This window comes from Heptranchias perlo, chromosome 24 (assembly GCF_035084215.1).
Source record: "Heptranchias perlo isolate sHepPer1 chromosome 24, sHepPer1.hap1, whole genome shotgun sequence".
Taxonomy (NCBI): domain Eukaryota; kingdom Metazoa; phylum Chordata; class Chondrichthyes; order Hexanchiformes; family Hexanchidae; genus Heptranchias; species Heptranchias perlo.
Window position 1 is genome coordinate 1971156 of NC_090348.1, and position 18167 is coordinate 1989322.

General features: G+C 44.5%; 1 protein-coding gene across 1 annotated transcript in view; it reads right to left on the reverse strand.

Moving 5' to 3' along the window:
- The window catches only part of LOC137341904 (dynein axonemal heavy chain 3-like), a 490604-nt gene that overhangs the window by 274272 nt on the left and 198165 nt on the right, over positions 1-18167 (reverse strand). Inside the window, exons 27-33 of the mRNA XM_068005410.1 lie at positions 17006-17244; positions 13805-13954; positions 5385-5604; positions 4615-4728; positions 4339-4488; positions 3632-3814; positions 3400-3538 (exon numbers count right to left, since the gene is read on the reverse strand). Coding sequence (XP_067861511.1) covers positions 3400-3538; positions 3632-3814; positions 4339-4488; positions 4615-4728; positions 5385-5604; positions 13805-13954; positions 17006-17244 — 1195 coding nt within the window. The remainder of the gene's footprint in view (positions 1-3399; positions 3539-3631; positions 3815-4338; positions 4489-4614; positions 4729-5384; positions 5605-13804; positions 13955-17005; positions 17245-18167) is intronic.

Sequence of the window (18167 nt, forward strand, 5' to 3'; positions counted from 1 at the left end):
TCATTCTTCTAAACTCCAGAGAGTATAGGCCCATTCTACTCAACCTCTCCTCATAGGACAACCCTCTCATTCCAAGAATTAATCTCGTGAACCTTTGTTGAACTGCCTCTGAGGCAAGTATATCCTTCCTTAGAAGGTAAAAATACTGCTTTACCAGTTAGTAAAACAGTACTTTTTAAGTCTGCAATTGAAAGGTACTCTCTCTGTGGGAGGGTTCACAGGGAGTTGTAATGTAGATTGGAGTTATAAAGGTAGTGGTGGATTTTGAGCTCGTGGCCATGTCAGCACTGGCTCAGTGGTAGCACCATTGGCTCTGAGTCATGAAGGTTGTGAATTTAATCCCCACTCCAGAAATTTAAGCTCAAAATTTAAGCTGATACTTCAGTGCAGTACTGAGGGAGAGCTGCAGTGCTGAGGGAGTGCTGCACTGTCAGAGGGGCAGTACTGAGTGAATGCTGCACTGTCAGAGGGGCAGTACTGAGTGAATGCTGCACTGTCAGAGGGTCAGTACTGGGAGAGTGCTGCACTGTCAGAGGGGCAGTACTGGGGGAGTGCTGCACTGTCAGAGGGGCAGTACTGGGGGAGTGCTGCACTGTCAGAGGGGCAGTACTGGGGGAGTGCTGCACTGTCAGAGGGGCAGTACTGGGGGAGTGCTGCACTGTCGGGGGCTTTTTTTTATTCGCTCATGGGATGTGGGGGGATGTGGGCGTCGCTGGCGAGGCCGGCATTTATTGCCCATCCCTAATTGCCCTTGAGAAGGTGGTGGTGAGCCGCCTTCTTGAACCGCTGCAGTCCGTGTGGTGAAGGTTCTCCCACAGTGCTGTTAGGAAGGGAGTTCCAGGATTTTGACCCAGTAACGATGAAGGAACGGCGATATATTTCCAAGTCGGGATGATGTGTGACGTGGAGGGGAACGTGCAGGTGGTGGTGTTCCCATGTGAGGTGGTGATGGAAGAGTCTAGGATGTTGGCTGAAAGGTATGATTCTGTGAGTATGACTATGTCAGGCTTTTTGCTTGACTAGTCTGTGGGACAGCTCTCCTAATTTTGGCACAAGTCCCCAGATGTTAGTGAGGAGGACTTTGCAGGGTCGACTGGGCTTTGTTTGCCTTTGTCGTGTCCGGTGCCGAGTGGTCTGATGCTGGGGGTGCCGTCTTTCGGATGAGATGTTAATCCGAGGTCCCATCTGCCCTCTCAGGTGGATATAAACGATCCCATGGCATTATTTCAAAGACGAGCAGGGGGGAGTTCTCCCCAGTGTCCTGGGCCAATATTTATCCCTCAACCAATATCACTGAAACAGATTATCTGGTCATTATCTCATTGCTGTTTGTGGGATCTTGCTGTGCGCAAATTGGCTGCCGCATTTCCTACATTACAACAGTGACCACACTTGAAAAAATACTTTGTTGGCTGTGAAGTGTTTTGGGATGCCCTGAGGTGGTGCAAGGAGTTATATAAATGCAAAGTCTTTCCTTTATGCTTGGGCAGAAATTTAACTTCTCTTCTTCAAACTCTGATTTTCCTCACATGTGCCTGCGGCAGGGGGTGATATTCGAGTGTTGCAAGTCTGGGGAATGGGGACATTGGAATGGTGTGAGTGAGATTGTGATATTGGACTGTGTCACTTTCTCCCTGGTTGAGCACAGGCCCTCACGAGTACTACAGTCTTGAACACTCTGAGTGATCTTCATGGCGACCAGTACCCGTGCTAACATTAAATGTAAGATGGAACAGTAATCTGTATCTGTAAATCAGGCAGAACATGAACTGAACTTTTTAATGCCAATAAACTGTTCTGAAAATATGTAGCAGAAACAGAATGGAATCATCAACTCATGTCCTTTATATTTTTACTCAGGACATGTATCATAGTATCATAGTAGGTACAGCACAGGAGGAGGCCATTTGGCCCATCGTACCTCTGCTGGCTCTTTCAAAGAGCTATCCAATTAGTCCCACTCCCCTGCTCTTTCCCCATAGCCCTGCAAATTTTTTCCCTCAAGCATTTGTCCAATTCCCTTTTGAAACTGAGATAGATGTGGAGATTGGGATATGGAGCCTTGAGACCTCTAGAAAGTTTTTCCAGGGCTCTTTAACTTTTAACCATGTTCTACGTTTTTGGATTTTCACATTAGGGATTCTCCTCAGGTTCAGTGTCACTGGCCAGTCCTGTTCGCATACCTCACGTCCCCCATGATCTGGAGTGTGCCCTTAACTGACCAATATTGGGGTAAATATAGTGACACCCAGGGCACCCTTGCCGCTATAAACTGGCATTCCTATATCACGTGTTATCACATGATCTGGTCCTCCTGCGTAGGCAGTTGAACATAAAGATTCACTGGACCACGGCTCAGGCTCTGAACTATCAGACAAATTTATTTAACATTAAACAGGTAAATGAGCAGTGCTCAGCACAAACAGCACAGTCATAGTAATGACAAACTTTACTAATCTCCTCGAAATGTCAAAAGCACAAGTGCATCTCTTGTGCTAATGCTCAATATTGAACTATGCCTTGGACCATGATTCCTTTGCTTCTTACATGGCTGTATCGCTAACCTGCCCCTGGTTCTCTGGTGGCCTCAGACTGACTTCAGCCTTCATGCAAGACCACCCAAGGTATACTTCTGAATTTCTTTGAAAATATTTCCAGAATTTACTAGAATGGTACCAGGGATGAGGCGTTTCAGTTATGAGGAGAGACTGGAGAAGCTGGGATTGTTCTCCTTAGAACAGAGAAGGTTAAGGGGAGATTTGATGGAGAAACTGTTTCCAGTGGCAGAAGGGTCGGTAACCGGAGGACACAGATTTGAGGTGATTGGTAAAAAAAGCCAGGGGGAGATGAGGAGAATTTTTTTTTACTCAGCGAGTTGTTATGATCTGGAATTCACTGCCTGAAAGGGCGGTGGAAGCAGATTCAATAATAATTTTCAAAGGGGAATTGGATAAATACTTGAAGGGGATAAATTTGCAGGCATGGGGAAAAGAACAGTGGAGTGGAACCAATTGGATAGATCTTTCAGAGAGCTGGCACAGGCACGATGGGCCAAATGGCCTCCTACTGTGCAGTACCATTCTATGATTCTACGAATTAAAAATCTCTTAATTAAATTATATGGGCAGCCAATCAGAGGATTCTTGCAATTGACTGGGTGATGTGATTCCTTCCTGAGAGCTCAGCTGATTTGTTCCAAACACTTTGAATTATTTGTTCCCATCCAAGGTCAATGTTGGCAAACAACCCATGCACACCAATCCGAAATACATACTCTCTGGAACCTGCAGGAACAGGTAGCAGTAACCAATTATAACCCTGTTTGAGCCATAAGAAGGAATGCAATAAATAATCCAGCACAGACAGAAATGCTTTACTTTTGGTCACATCCAGACTCACCAACCAACAGGCCATGTCCACTCGGCTGTTTGAGAATCCTGCTGATACGCGAGATATGCTCAATGGCAAAGTTAAACATCACCAGGTCCATGGGAGCCTTGCTGGTTCGATTGAATTCATCCAGATAACGTTCGATGGTCTACAACAGGGAGATAAAAGCAGACCACAGTAAATCAGTGGGTGTTACGTTGCAGAGTGCGTTTATTGCTGCGTTTGCTCCCCTGCCACTTACGTTCTTCAGCTCACTCATGTCCATTATTTCATTGTACATCTTCTTCCTCTTTTCGTTGGTTTTCGGTGACATGTAATCGCCAAAGAAGAGAGTGCGAATGTCGTCGTCATTGAGGTCTCTCCCGATGACCATGTGGTTGAACAGGTTGTTGATTTTTTCTTTGAACTGCGTTTGCACCACATTCTGATAAAGAAAGGAACAATTTCAATCTGGTATCAGCAGCAATGACCCCTACCATTCGAAATTAAACCACCAGCAGAGCTGGGACTTTTTAGTTCCAGATATTTGGTATCTAATAATGAGGGCTATTCACGGTTTGTTGAGAACCAGAATCCCGAGCAGTGTCTTAACTGAGAGACAGTCTCAAAATTGTTGCCAAACACTGAGATGGAACATGGGCCTGTGCCTGTGATTTCCCAAGAAGCATGGTTTTCATTTCAAACACACCCTCGGGGTCAGGCACTTGTCGGGGGTGGGGTTGGGGGGGGTGGGGAGAGGAGTAATAATTTTATCAAAGTGTAATCCTATGTAGAAGGGACAACACTGGACTGCAGATGAGGCGAGATCTCTCAGTTGGGCAGGTCAGGGAAGGCCCAACACATACCGATCAGCCGAGGGTCAAAGGTGAAAGGCCAGCAGGCCACAAATGGCCACCAGGTTGTACTGAGTATCGCCACAGTAACGATTATAAAAATACATTTACAAACCTTAACGATCTGGAAGAATAGCTTTCTGTCTTGACTGTCGACCAGTCGATCACAGAAGACACGGTAGACCTCGTGAATCCAAAGTCTCATTAGTTTATGATCTCCTACAATCCCTTGAGGAATGCAGTCCGATTTTAACAGAAGCAAACCCTAGGAAAAAAAAGTGACAGGTAAATTATAAATAAGGCTGCAGCTGGGATTAATGGGATAATTCACAATGACTTGTCTAGTACAATTAGAATCAGTTCGGTGCTAATTGTTCTGAGTTTGCATTACCTGAATTACCCTGGAGAAATCTCTCAGATTAAATATGTAATGTGATTTGGATGGTGTAGGGAGAAAATTTTCCACAGCTTGAGTGTAGACTTCTGTAGTAGCCCAGACCAAAATCTTCACAGAAGAGAAGAATAACCATGAAAATATTTATATCTATGTACAAAATAACACTTACAATGGTTACTTTAGGGGATCGGAGGTAGGCTTTTCAGGTTAAGCTGCTGTAGTTAAAAGAAAGAACTTGCATTTATATAGCGCCTTTCACGACCTTAGGACGTCCCAAAGTGCTTTACAGCCAATTAAGTACTTTTGAGATGTAGTCACTGTCGTAATGTAAGAAACGCAGCAGCCAATTTGCGCACAGCAAGATCCCACAAACAGTAATGTGATAAATGACCAGATAATCTGTTTTAGTGATGTTGGTTGAGGGATAAATATTGGCCAGGACACCGGGGAAACTCCCCTGCGCTTCTTCAAATATTGCCATGGGATCTTTTACATCCACCTGAGAGGGCAAACATCCGTTTAACATCTCATCCGATAGACGGATTCACACAGTTGCACACAGACGTACAGTAAAAATACCGAGCGTGTGGATTCACATAAAATTTCTGTTCTGAATTTGAAGCATTTCTAATATCGCTTGATAGCTGAAATGAAATTAATTTATGTTTTACAGCCTAAAGTTACCATGTAACCAACTTCAGTTGTTAACTTTCATTTACGGTCTCTGAGTTTGATTAGATTACACTCACGCGCGCAGTTCTTACCCTGGAATATCTTTTCAAGGAGATATCGAATCCCCTATTAAAATGCCAGTCCACCACAGGTTGAAAGATAGTCTTCATGGTTTCTTCACTGAAAGCATCTATGGAGATAATATTGAAATGTCGGAGACAGCGAGGAGTGACAGATTGCCGCCCTCCACCAGGGGAAGCCATTGCTGCTACAATGGACATGTCTTGGACTCGCAAAATGCTGGTGTCCTTCCTGCAATGACAGGTTATATTGATCAGCCCGGGCTTCACAATCAGCACCACACCGTCAGGGCACTTTAAAATGATCGCCAGCCCCTTATATATACATCCCGTAAACATACGTTGAATTAAGTTTCTACCGTGTGTGGAGTAGGTATAAATACACACTCTTCCATGAATCATAGAATCAGAGATATTTAAGGCACAGAAGGAGTACATTCGGCCCATCATGTCCGTGCCGGCTGAAAAAGAGCCACCCAGCCTAATCCCACTTTCCAGCACATGGTCCGTATCCCTGTAGGTTACGGCACTTCAGGTGCACATCCAAATATTTTTTAAATGAGTTGAGGGTTTCTGCCTCTACCACCCTCTCGGGCAGTGAGTTCCAGACCCCCAACGCCCTCTGGGTGAAAAAAATTTCTCCTCAACTCCCCTCTAATCCTTCTACCAATTACTTTAAATCTATGCTCCCTGGTTATTGACCCCTCCGCAGAGGGAAATAGGTCCTTCCCATCCACTCTATCTAGGCCCCTCATAATTTTATACATCTCAATTAAATCTCCCCTCAGCCTCCTCTGTTCCAAAGAAAACAACTCCAGCCTATCCAATCTTTCCTCATATCTAAAATTCTCCAGCCCTGACAACATCCTCATAAATCTCCTCTGTACCCTCTCTAGTGCAATCACATCTTTCCTGTAATGTGGTGACCAGAACTGTACGCAGTACTCTAGCTGTGGCCTAACCAGTGTTTTATACAGTTCCAGCGTAACCTCCCTGCTCTTATATTCAATGCCTCGGCTAATAAAGGAAAGTATTCCATGTGCCTTCTTAACCACCTTATCTACCTGTCCTGCTACCTTCAGGGATCTGTGGACATGCACTCCAAGGTCCCTCACTTCCTCTACACCTCTCAGTATCCTCCCATTTACTGTGTATTCCCTTGCCTTGTTTGCCCTCCCCAAATGCATTACCTCACACTTCTCTGGATTGAACTCCATTCGCCACTTTTCTGCCCACCTGACCAGTCCATTGATGTCTTCCTGGAGTCTACAGCTTTCCTCCTCACTATCAACCACACGGCCAATTTTTGCATCATCTGCAAACTTCTTAATCATGCCCCCTACATTTAATCTAAATCATTGATATATACCACAAAAAGCAAGGGACCTGGTACTGAGCCCTGCGGCACCCCACTGGAAACAGCCTTCCAGTCACAAAAACACCCGTCGACCATTACCCTTTGCTTCCTGACACTGAGCCAATTTTGGATCCAATTAGCCACTTTCCCTTGGATCCCATGGGCTTTTACTTTTTTGACCAATCTGCCATGTGGGACCTTGTCAAAAGCCTTGCTAAAATCCATGTACACTACATCAACTACGCTACCCTCATCGATCCTCCTTGTATGCTCCAAAAATTCAATCAAGTTAGTCAGATATGACCTTCCCTTAATAAATCACACTGACTGTCCTTGATTAAACCATGACTTTCTAAATGACAATTAATACTGTCCCTCAGAATTGTTTCCAATAATTTGCCCACCACTGAGGTTAGGCTGACTGGCCTACAATTACTCGGTCGATCTCTTTCTCCCTTTTTAAACAATGGTACAACGTTTGCAGTCCTCCAAACCTCTGGCACCATGGCTGTATCCAGGGTGGATTGGAAAATGATGGTCAGTCTCCGCTATTTCCTCTCTTACTTCTTTTAACAGTCTGGGATACATTTCATCCAGGCTGGCGATTTATAGAGTCATAGAGTCATAGAGTTATATAGCACGGATAGAGGCCCTTCGGCCCATCATGTCCGCGCCGGCCATCAGCCCTGTCTACTCTAATCCCATATTCCAGCATTTGGTCCGTAGCCTTGCATGCTATGGCATTTCAAGTGCTCATCCAAATGCTTCTTGAATGTTGTGAGGGTTCCTGCCTCCACAACCCTTTCAGGCAGTGAGTTCCAGACTCCAACCACCCTCTGGGTGAAAAAGTTCTTTCTCAAATCCCCTCTAAACCTCCCGCCTTTTACCTTGAATCTATGTCCCCTTGTTATAGAACCCTCAACGAAGGGAAAAAGCTCCTTAGTATCCATCCTATCTGTGCCCCTCATAATTTTGTACACCTCAATCATGTCCCCCCTCAGCCTCCTCTGCTCCAAGGAAAACAAACCCAATCTTCCCAGTCTCTCTTCATAGCTGAAGCGCTCCAGCTCTGGTAACATCCTGGTGAATCTCCTCTGCACCCTCTCCAAAGCGATCACATCCTTCCTGTAGTGTGGCGACCAGAACTGCACACAGTACTCCAGCTGTGGCCTAACCAATGTTTTATACAGCTCCATCATAACCTCCTTGCTCTTATATTCTATGCCTCGGCTAATAAAGGCAAGTATCCCATATGCCTTCTTTACCACCTTATCTACCTGTTCCGCCGCCTTCAGGGATTTGTGAACTTGCACACCAAGATCCCTCTGACCCTCTGTCTTGCCTAGGGTCCTCCCATTCATTGTGTATTCCCTTGCCTTGTTAGTCCCTCCAAAGTGCATCACCTCGCACTTTTCCGGGTTAAATTCCATTTGCCACTGTTCCGCCCATCTGACCAACCCATCTATATCGTCCTGCAGACTGAGGCTATCCTCCTCGCTATTTACCACCCTACCAATTTTTGTATCATCAGCGAACTTACTGATCATACCTTTTACATACATATCCAAGTCATTAATGTAGACCACAAACAGCAAGGGACCCAGCACCGATCCCTGTGGTACCCCACTGGCCACAGGCTTCCAGTCACAAAAACAACCTTCGACCATCACCCTCTGCCTTCTGCCACTAAGCCAGTTTTGTATCCAAAGTGCCAAGGCACCCTGGATTCCATGGGCTCGTACCTTCTTGACCAGTCTCCTGTGGGGGACTTTATCGAAGGCCTTACTGAAATCCATGTATACCACATCCACTGCGTTACCCTCATCCACACACCTAGTCACCCCCTCAAAAAATTCAATCAAATTAGTCAGACATGATCTTCCCTTGACAAAGCCATGTTGACTATCCCTGATTAATCCTTGCTTCTTCAAGTGGAGACTAATTTTGTCCTTCAGAATTTTTTCCAATAATTTTCCTACCACTGATGTTAGGCTCACTGGCCTGTAGTTCCCCGGTTTTTCCCTACTCCCCTTCTTGAATAATGGTATTACATTAGCAGTTCTCCAGTCCTCTGGCACATCCCCTGTGGCCAGAGAGGTTCTGAATATATGTGTCAGAGCCCCCGCAATCTCCTCCTTTGCCTCACACAGTAGCCTGGGATACATTTCGTCCGGGCCTGGGGATTTATCCATTTTTAGGCCTGCTAAAACCGCCAATACCTCCTCCCGCTCGATGTTAATATGTTCGAGTATATCACAGTCCCCCTGCCGTATTTCTATGTCTACATCGTCCTTCTCCATAGTGAAAACAGATGCAAAAAATTCATTTAGAACCCCTCCTACATCTGCCGGCTCCACACACAGATTGCCATTTTTGTCCCTAATGGGCCCTATTTTTTCCCTAGTCATCCTCTTACCCTTAATATACTTATAAAACATCTTAGGGTTTTCCTTTATTTTGCTCGCCAGTGTTATTTCATGGCCCCTCCTTGATCTCCTAATTTCTTTTTTAAGTATCCCCCTGCACTTTTTGTACTCCTCTAGGGCTTCCTCCGTCTTTAGCCTTTTGTATCTGCCAAAAGCCCTCCTTTTTTTCCTAATCCATTCTCGTATATCCCCTGACATCCAAGGTTCCCTGGAGTTCTTGGAACCACCCTTGACCTTTACGGGAACATGTTGCCATTGTATGGTCTCAATCTCCCTTCTGAAAGACTCCCATTGCTCCGATGCGGATTTTCCTACAAGCAGCTGATCCCAGTCCATTTTGGCCAGATCCTGCCTTATCCTATTAAAATCGGCCTTCCCCCAATGTAGAACCTTTATTTCCGGCCCCTCCCTGTCCTTTTCCATGACCACCTTAAATCTCACCGAATTATGGTCACTGTCACCTAAGTGCTCACCTACTAGCATTTCTTCCACTTGGCCGGCCACATTCCCTAGAATTAGGTCCAGTACCGCCCCCTCTCTTGTAGGACTTTCTACATGCTGGCTCAAAAAGCTCTCCTGGATGCACGTTAAGAATTTTGTACCCTCTAAGCCTTTTACACTCTGAGTATCCCAGTTAATATTGGGGAAGTTGAAATCCCCCACTATTATTACCCTATTATTTGCACAATTTTCTGAGATTTGCCTACATATCTGTTCCTCTATCTCCCCCTGACTGTTTGGGGGCCTATAGTACACTCCCATCAAAGTGCTTGCCCCCTTTTTGTTTTTAAGCTCCACCCATATGGCCTCATTTGAGGAACCTGCTAATATATCATCCCTCCTTATGGCAGTAATTGATTCTTTAATTAATATTGTGACCCCCCCTCCTCTTATACCTCCCCCTCTGTCTCGCCTGAAGATTCTGTACCCCTAATTTTAAAGATGCTAAACCTCTTAATACTTCCTCTCTCACTATGTTTATCCCATCCAATATTTCACACTCCTCCTCCTTAACTACAATATCTGCATCATCCCTCTCCTTTGTGAAGACAGATGCAAAGTTTTCATTAAGAACCATACCCACATCTTCTGCCTCCACACACAGTTTACCTTTTTGGTCTCTAATAGGCCCTACTCCTTCCTTAGTTATCCTCTTGCTCTTTATGTATTTATAAAACGTCTTTGGGTTTTCCTTGATTTTATTTGCCAATATTTTTTCATGCCCTCTCTCTGCTTTCCTAATTTCCTTTTTAATTTCACCCCTGCACTTTCTATACTCCTCGAGGCTTTCTGCAGTATTGAGCTCTCGGTATCTGACATAAGATTCCCTTTTTTGCCTTATCTTACCCTGTATGCCCCTTGACATCCAGGAGGCTCTAGATTTGGGAGTCCCACCCTTTTTCTTTGTGGGAACATGTTTACTCTGAACCCCTTGAATCTCCCCCTTGAATGCCTCCCACTGCTCTGACACTGATTTACCTTCAAGTAGCTGTTTCCAGTCCACTTTTGCTAAATCACAATACACATAAAAATACCATCACAAAAAATTATGATTGACTTGAAAATCTATTTGCCACTCTCTCCCGCTCTATGCCTTGAAAAAAAACTTTTGAAATGTGTTTGTTGTATCCCAGATATCACAAATGTCACACTGAAGAAATTGGCCTTTCCCCAATTTACAACTTTTACTCCTGTTCTATCTCTGCTAAATCTAACTGTATTATGATCACTACCACCAAAATGCTCTCCCACTGACACTCCTCTCTGTCTCTGTGATCTGACCACTTGTGTATTCAGTAGTCTTGGATGTAATATTTCCCTGTCTGAACACCATCCACTCCTGTGATTATCTCTCTGTCGAGGTATGATAACGGGCAGTTAGAAAGATTATCTGTAATCACCAAGTATTGTTCTCTGACTATATATGCTGTGCCTTTATGGAACCCTTCACTCACCTGACGAAGGAGGAAAGCTCCGAAAGCTTGTGATTTCAAATAAAGCTGTTGGACTATAACCTGGTGTTGTGCAACTCCTTACATTTGTCCACCCCAGTCCATCACCGGCATCTCCACATCATCCTTCCACCTGCCCAGCTTCATTTCCTAAAACTAAATCCAGAACTGCCCCCTCTCTTGTTGGGCTTATTACGTACTGGCTAAAAAAGTTCTCCTGTTTGCAATTTAAGAATTCTGTGCCCTCTATATCCTTCACACTGATTCTATCCCAGTTAATATTCAGGTTGTTGAAATCCCCTACTATTACTGCCCTATTATTTTTGCACTTCTCAGAAATTTGCCTACATATTTGCTCTTCTATCTCCCTCTGACTGTTTGGGGGTCTATAGTACACTCCCAGCAGTGCGATTGCCCTTTTTTTGTTCTTCAGTTCAACTCACATGGTCTCATTTGATGATCCTTCTAATATATCATTCCTCCTCATGGCTGTAATTGTTTCTTTAACCGATATTGCCACCCCCCATCCTTTTTTATCCCCTTGTCTGAACACCCTGTATCCAGGAACGTTTAGCTGCCATTCCTGCCCCTCTTTAAGCCATGTTTCAGTAATAGCTATGATATCATACTTCCACATGTCTATCTGTGCCCTCAGCTCATCCGCCTCATTCACTACACTCCTTGCATTGAAGTGTATATCAATAAGCACTGCCAAACTGCTCTGTTGTCTGGTTTCTAACCTTTGTTTTCTCTGCCTTCCAAACTCACTTACTAATTTTCTGCCTTCCATTTCCAGCTCTGCTTCTCTCCCTCTGAATCTACGCTCAGGTTCCCATCCCCCTGCCGATATGAATTTAATTTCCATGTGTATATATTTTGCTGTTTGCGGAAACAACTTGCTCATCCAATAGGATTTTAAGAACATTGTTTGAGCAATCTGATGGTTTTGTGTTGAATTCTCGTTGTTGATTCCTCTCTTTTCCTACCTGTCTAATCAATTGAACTGGTTTTTAATTACGATTAGTCAATGGGATATTTGACCCAATCAGTGTGGTTAATTTAACAGAAAGTAGTTATTTGAGCTAACCATGATTATTTTACTCTGATGCTTCTGAGGTGTGACAATCCTGAGGTGTGACAATCCTGAGGTGTGACAATCCTGAGGTGTGACAATCCTGAGGTGTGACATGCCTGAGGTGTGACAATCCTGAGGTGTGACAATCCTGAGGTGTGACATGCCTGAGGTGTGACATGCCTGAGGTGTGACATGCCTGAGGTGTGACAATCCTGAGGTGTGACATGCCTGAGGTGTGACATTTCTGAGCTATGACCTGCCTGAGGTATGACATGCGTGAGTGTGACATTTCTGAGGTGTGACCTTCCTGAGGTGTGACATGCCTGAGGTGTGACATGCCTGAGTGTGACATTTCTGAGGTGTGACAATCCTGAGGTGTGACAATCCTGAGGATGTTGCCTGGACTGGAGAATTTTAGCTATGATGACAGATTGGATAGGCTGGGGTTGTTTTCCTTTGAACAGAGGAGGCTGAGGGTGATTTGATTGAGGTATATAAAATTATGACGGGACTAGATCAAGTGGATAGGAAGGGCCTATTTCCCTTAGCGGAGGGGTCAGTGACCAGGGGGCATAGATTTAAAGTGATTGGTAGAAGGATTAGAGGGGAGCTGAGGAGAAATGTTTCCACCCAGAGGGTGGTGAGGGTCTGGAACTCACTACCTGAGAGGGTGGGAGAGGCAGAAACCCTCAACTCATTTAAAAACTACCTGGATGTGCCTCTGAAGTGCCTTAACCTACAGGGCTACGGACCAAGTGCTGGAAAGTGGGATTAGGCTGGGTGGCTCTTTCTCGGCCGGTGCGGACACGATGGGCTGAATGGCCTCCTTCTGTGCCATAAATTTTCTATGGTTCAATGATTCTATGACAATCCTGAGGAGCGACATTCTTGGGGAGTGACATTCCTGATTACAACCTTGTAACTCATTCCCCGGTACATATTTAATCTCTCTCTTTCTATCCAGTCACTATACTATATACAATGACAGTTCTAGGATAATTCTTGGTGCTGCTTTGGTGTACATAAATTCATGTTGGACTAAGCTTGGATTTCGGGCCTGCAATGAAACATTTCCCACACTAAATGGGCTTTCCTACCGGGCTTATTACAGTGTGACAGCCCAGCGGGGCTGCTTTTAAAATTCAAGCAGTAGTGAAAAATTAGAATGAGAAAACAATTTAACTTTAACATCCCTGTGTATAGTTCAGCCTTACTGCAGAAGTCTCCAGTGGTTTTGTTGAGTCAGTGAGTATTGATATGATAACCAGGAGTGGGGGTTAAACCTGATTGTAAATGGTTTGATTTTAAAATGACCCTGATGGTCACACTGACTCTGTAATTCACCAGTAGTGTATTCTGACAGCGAGTTCTCTTATATACTTGACTGATGGGAAATACTTGAGCAAGTGTGGAATTAAGACAATGCGATTTACGAATCTTCCCTTTACTTGGTTGTTGTTGCTTCCCACACAAACTACAGGGCATATAAATAAAAGTTACTTTGGGATCATTGCTTATTTAAGGCTACTGAACCGAGATTTACAGTCAAAACAATCATTCTGTACCAGAGAGAACTCGAGTGGGCCCTTTCTCTCGTGGTATGGTAATAACATTTATTGCACCTGTCAAACCAGTAGCCGTGGTCTATCCATTGTCGGAGCAGTTCCACTGGAGGCTGGGCTCCGTACTTTTCCTTCGCCGGCATGTTTAGGTCATCAACAAAAACACAAACCCTTTTTTCTGGCTGTGTCCCATAGACACTTTTCCTTCGCCTGTTAATTGGAATGATACTGAATGTCATTATTCGATTATTTTCTTCAATCAGACAATCTACCGTCTCATCACACATAAAACTATCGACTAGCTACATTCATGACGAATATTTCTGTAGAGGGAAATTGGCTACATAGAATCATAGAATCATAGAAGTTTACAACATGGAAACAGGCCCTTCGGCCCAACATGTCCATGTCGCCCAGTTTATGCCACTAAGCTAGTCCCAATTGCCTGCACTTGGCCCATATCCCTCTATATCCATCTTACCCATGGAACTGTCCAAATGCTTTTTAAAAGACAAAATTGTACCCGCCTCTACTACTGCCTCTGGCAGCTCGTTCCAGACACTCACTACCCTTTGAGTGAAAAAATTGCCCCTCTGGACCCTTTTGTATCTCTCCCCTCTCACCTTAAATCTATGTCCCCTCGTTATAGACTCCCCTACCTTTGGGAAAAGATTTTGACTATCTACCTTATCTATGCCCCTCATTATTTTATAGACTTCTATAAGATCACCCCTCAACCTCCTACTCTCCAGGGAAAAAAGTCCCAGTCTATCCAACCTCTCCCTGTAAGTCAAACCATCAAGTCCCGGTAGCATCCTAGTAAATCTTTTCTGCACTCTTTCTAGTTTAATAATATCCTTTCTATAATAGGGTGACCAGAACTGTACACAGTATTCCAAGTGTGGCCTAACTAATGTCTTGTACAACTTCAACAAGACATCCCAACTCCTGTATTCAATGTTCAGGACATATGAGATGAAGCTCTCGATCTCTCTCTCACTCTCCTCCCCTTCTTGCTCTAATTATTTTCCTGACCATTTTCCACATTTACAGAAAAGGATTCTTACAAATGTACGCTTAATATTTCGACATCAATAGCCAGACGTTTGTCCAATTTATTCCTCACCAGCTGAGCTCACACAGTCCATGAATATGATGCTGTTAAATGGCCGCAGTTATAGTTGGATCTATTCCTCTACTGTAATCATCATTACATCGAGTTACAGCGAGTCTGCAGCACAGAAACTGGCCATCCGGCCCAATAGATCTATACTGGTGTTTATGCTCCACACGAGCCTCCTCCCTCCCTACTTCATCTCCCCCTATCAGCATATCCTTCTATTCCTTTCTCCCTCATGTGTTTATCTAGCTTCCCCTTAAATGTATCTATGCTATTCGCCTCAACCACTCCTTGTGTAGTGAGTTCCACATTCTAACCACTCCTTGAGTGAAGAGGTTTCTCCTGAATTAAGTCCAATTAATGCAGACTTGAACATTTATGGCTGACAACTGGTTTAACCATTCATCGCCAGATCTGGCTGGACCACATAAAGCACTATCGGGTCCTGCTCTCCTCTGCCAAAACTGCTCACTATTCCAGGATCATCAAAGATAACCCCTGGCTTCTCTTCTCCACTACAAACCATCTTCTTAAACCCCTCTCCCCTGCCCCCTCCACCCTCACCTCCAACAGCAAGTGCGAGGAGCTCATGGACTTCTTTGGCACTAAGATTGAGACCATCCGTTCAGCCGGGCTCGCCTGCCTCCCGCAACTCCATGTTTGAATCCCTCCGATCAGGTTTTCGCCCCTGCCACTGTACTGAAAGGACCCTTATCAAAGTTACAAATGACATCCTCTGTGACTGTGCCCATGGTAAACTATCCCTCCTCATCCTTCTCGATGATGGTGCGAGGCAAGGAGGGTGGTAATGGGAGCAGTGGTTATGATCTGAAATTAATGAAATCAATAACTTCAGATCATAACCACTGCTCCCATTTTTTCGGTCAGCCAGTGCTGGTAATGGTTCTGCTGTTGCCATTTACAGCTACTCCTGACCAATCTTTTGTTTCTTAACCTGTCCCATTCCCACCCTCCTTGTCTTGCACCATCATCCCTTTTGTCATTTAATCACTCCTGCCCCCCACCCTATCACAGACCTTCCCTTTTGTTCTTTCCTCCCCTCCCTCTCCCCCTTTCCCTGGCTCTGTACTTGCTCAAAAACTTTAACTCTTTTAACATCTTCCAGTTCTGATGAAAGGTCTTTAGCCTGAAACGTTAACTCTGTCACAGATGCTGCCTGACTTGCTGAGCTTCTCCAGCATTTTCTGTTTTTATTGACCCCAGTACATTGTTTGCCTTTTTATGGTCTTATTAACCTCTGTTGCTACTTTTAGTGATTTGTGTATCTGTACCCCCAGATCCCTCTGCTCTTCTCCCCCATTTAGACGCTTATTATCCAAGCAGTATGTGGCCTTCCTGATTCTTCCTATCAAAATGCACCACCTCACACTTAACAATATTGAAATTCATTTGCCAATTACACTCCCATTCTGCAAGTTTAGTGTAAACAGTGCACTCGACATTGCCCTCTCAGAGAAGAGTAATCAAGCAGCCACAGCTCCAGGACCAGTGTGCTCGAATAACCCTGGTGTCCCGTCACTGTGTTGGCTGTAGCAGCTCAAGTGCACCTGCAGCCATTAAATGCACCAAATCAGGTGTCAAAAAAAAATGTACAGGGGCAGAAACACCCCCCCATTTGGAAACAATCAAACAACTGCATCCCTCTTCATTAACGCTTGGATCTTCTCTGCTGCTTACTGTGCCTTTCTGTACTGCAGTAAAAGAAATGAAATGTGGGATATACCTGCAGCTTAGGTTATGACAAGCCAGTGTCCCACAGGGCTCTCAGTCCGACCCCTTGTCCTGAGGAGTCATAGACCGACATTCAGAGCTGTTTGGGAGCTGTCAGCTTTTTCAAAGCCTTTAGACAGCTTTTGTTAGATTCCTAGGTTGGCCTTTATATAATTTGCCAATTAGTGACTTCACCCACTGTAACTTTGCCTTTAAGAAATTAAAATACTGCAAAGTTGAAACAAAAGAAACCTCTTTTTCTTGCCCTAAGTGATCTCTGACAGGAGGAACAGCTGTCAGTTAGCTCTTGCGCTGTCGTTATTACCTCACTCTAGATTTGTTAAAACTCTGTCTAATGACATCTAATTCCAAGTGCGATACTATCAAAGCTGACAATTTAATGAGGGTACTTTTCAAGCTGTGTGAGGATGATGTCCTGGGTTTGATTGGCTGAAGTCTGTGCTGAGAAGTTGATCTGACATATGGTGTATTTTTTGGGAAGCAGCTGTCGCAGGAAACTGTTTATAATCGCAGTCTTCCCAGTGCCCGTGGGTCCTACAAACAGTAATGGCTTATCTTGTAGCAACAACTTCTCCAGAAAGTACGTCTGCATTGCTGTCTCCGTGGTGTTAACAATGATGTCGTTAAGCTGCAGGGACAATAAAAAAATGCAATGTTAGGCTTACATTGATAAACAGCAGGAATTTATGGGAAGTGTCATTTAGTACAGAACAGAAGTTTAAATTTGTCCAATGTGGATTTGAGTGTTTAGAGGGACCGCCATTGGTACTTTTGATTTGACTGTCACAGACCAAGCTCTCCCCCAGCCAGGAGTTCCCAACTTCACTCTCTTTCAGTGCCCAAGGTAGAAAGTGAAGGCAAAGGATTCGGGGAAGTGGCTGCGTTGTTAAACCTTTGGGTGTGTAACCCAGATTCTACACTCAGGAGGCTGGGTTTACCTCCCACTCATTCATTCCCAGAGAGACTCAGCATGGAGTGAGACAGTGAAAGAGAGAAGATTGTGTGTGACAGTCAAAGAATCTGTTGTCTGTCCGAGTGTCTAAAGAGGCTTATTTAAGGTTTTTGTCCCATAAAAGAAAGACTTGTGTTTATATAGCACCTTTCACAACCCCGGGACGTCCCAACGCACTTTACAGCCAATTAAGTACTTTTGACGTGTAGTCACTGTTGTAATATAGGAAACATGGCAGCAAATCCCACAAACAGCAAAGAGTTATATAAGCAGACCATTGCTTTATTTTGGTGTTGGTTGAGGGATGAATATTGGCCAGGACACCATGGAGAACTCTGCTCTTCTGCGAAATCATGCCATGGGATCTTTTACATCCACCTGAGAGGGCAGACGGAGCCTTGGTTTAATGTCTCATCCAAAAGGCAGCACCTCCGACAGTGCAGCACCCCCTCAGTACTGTACTGGGAGTGTCAGCCTGGATTATGTGCTTAAGCCTTTGGAGTGAGACTTGAACCCATGACCTTCTGCCTCGGAGGTGAGAGTGCTACCCACTGATCCACAGCTGACTCCAGTGTAATGTGATGCTGCTCTATCACGTT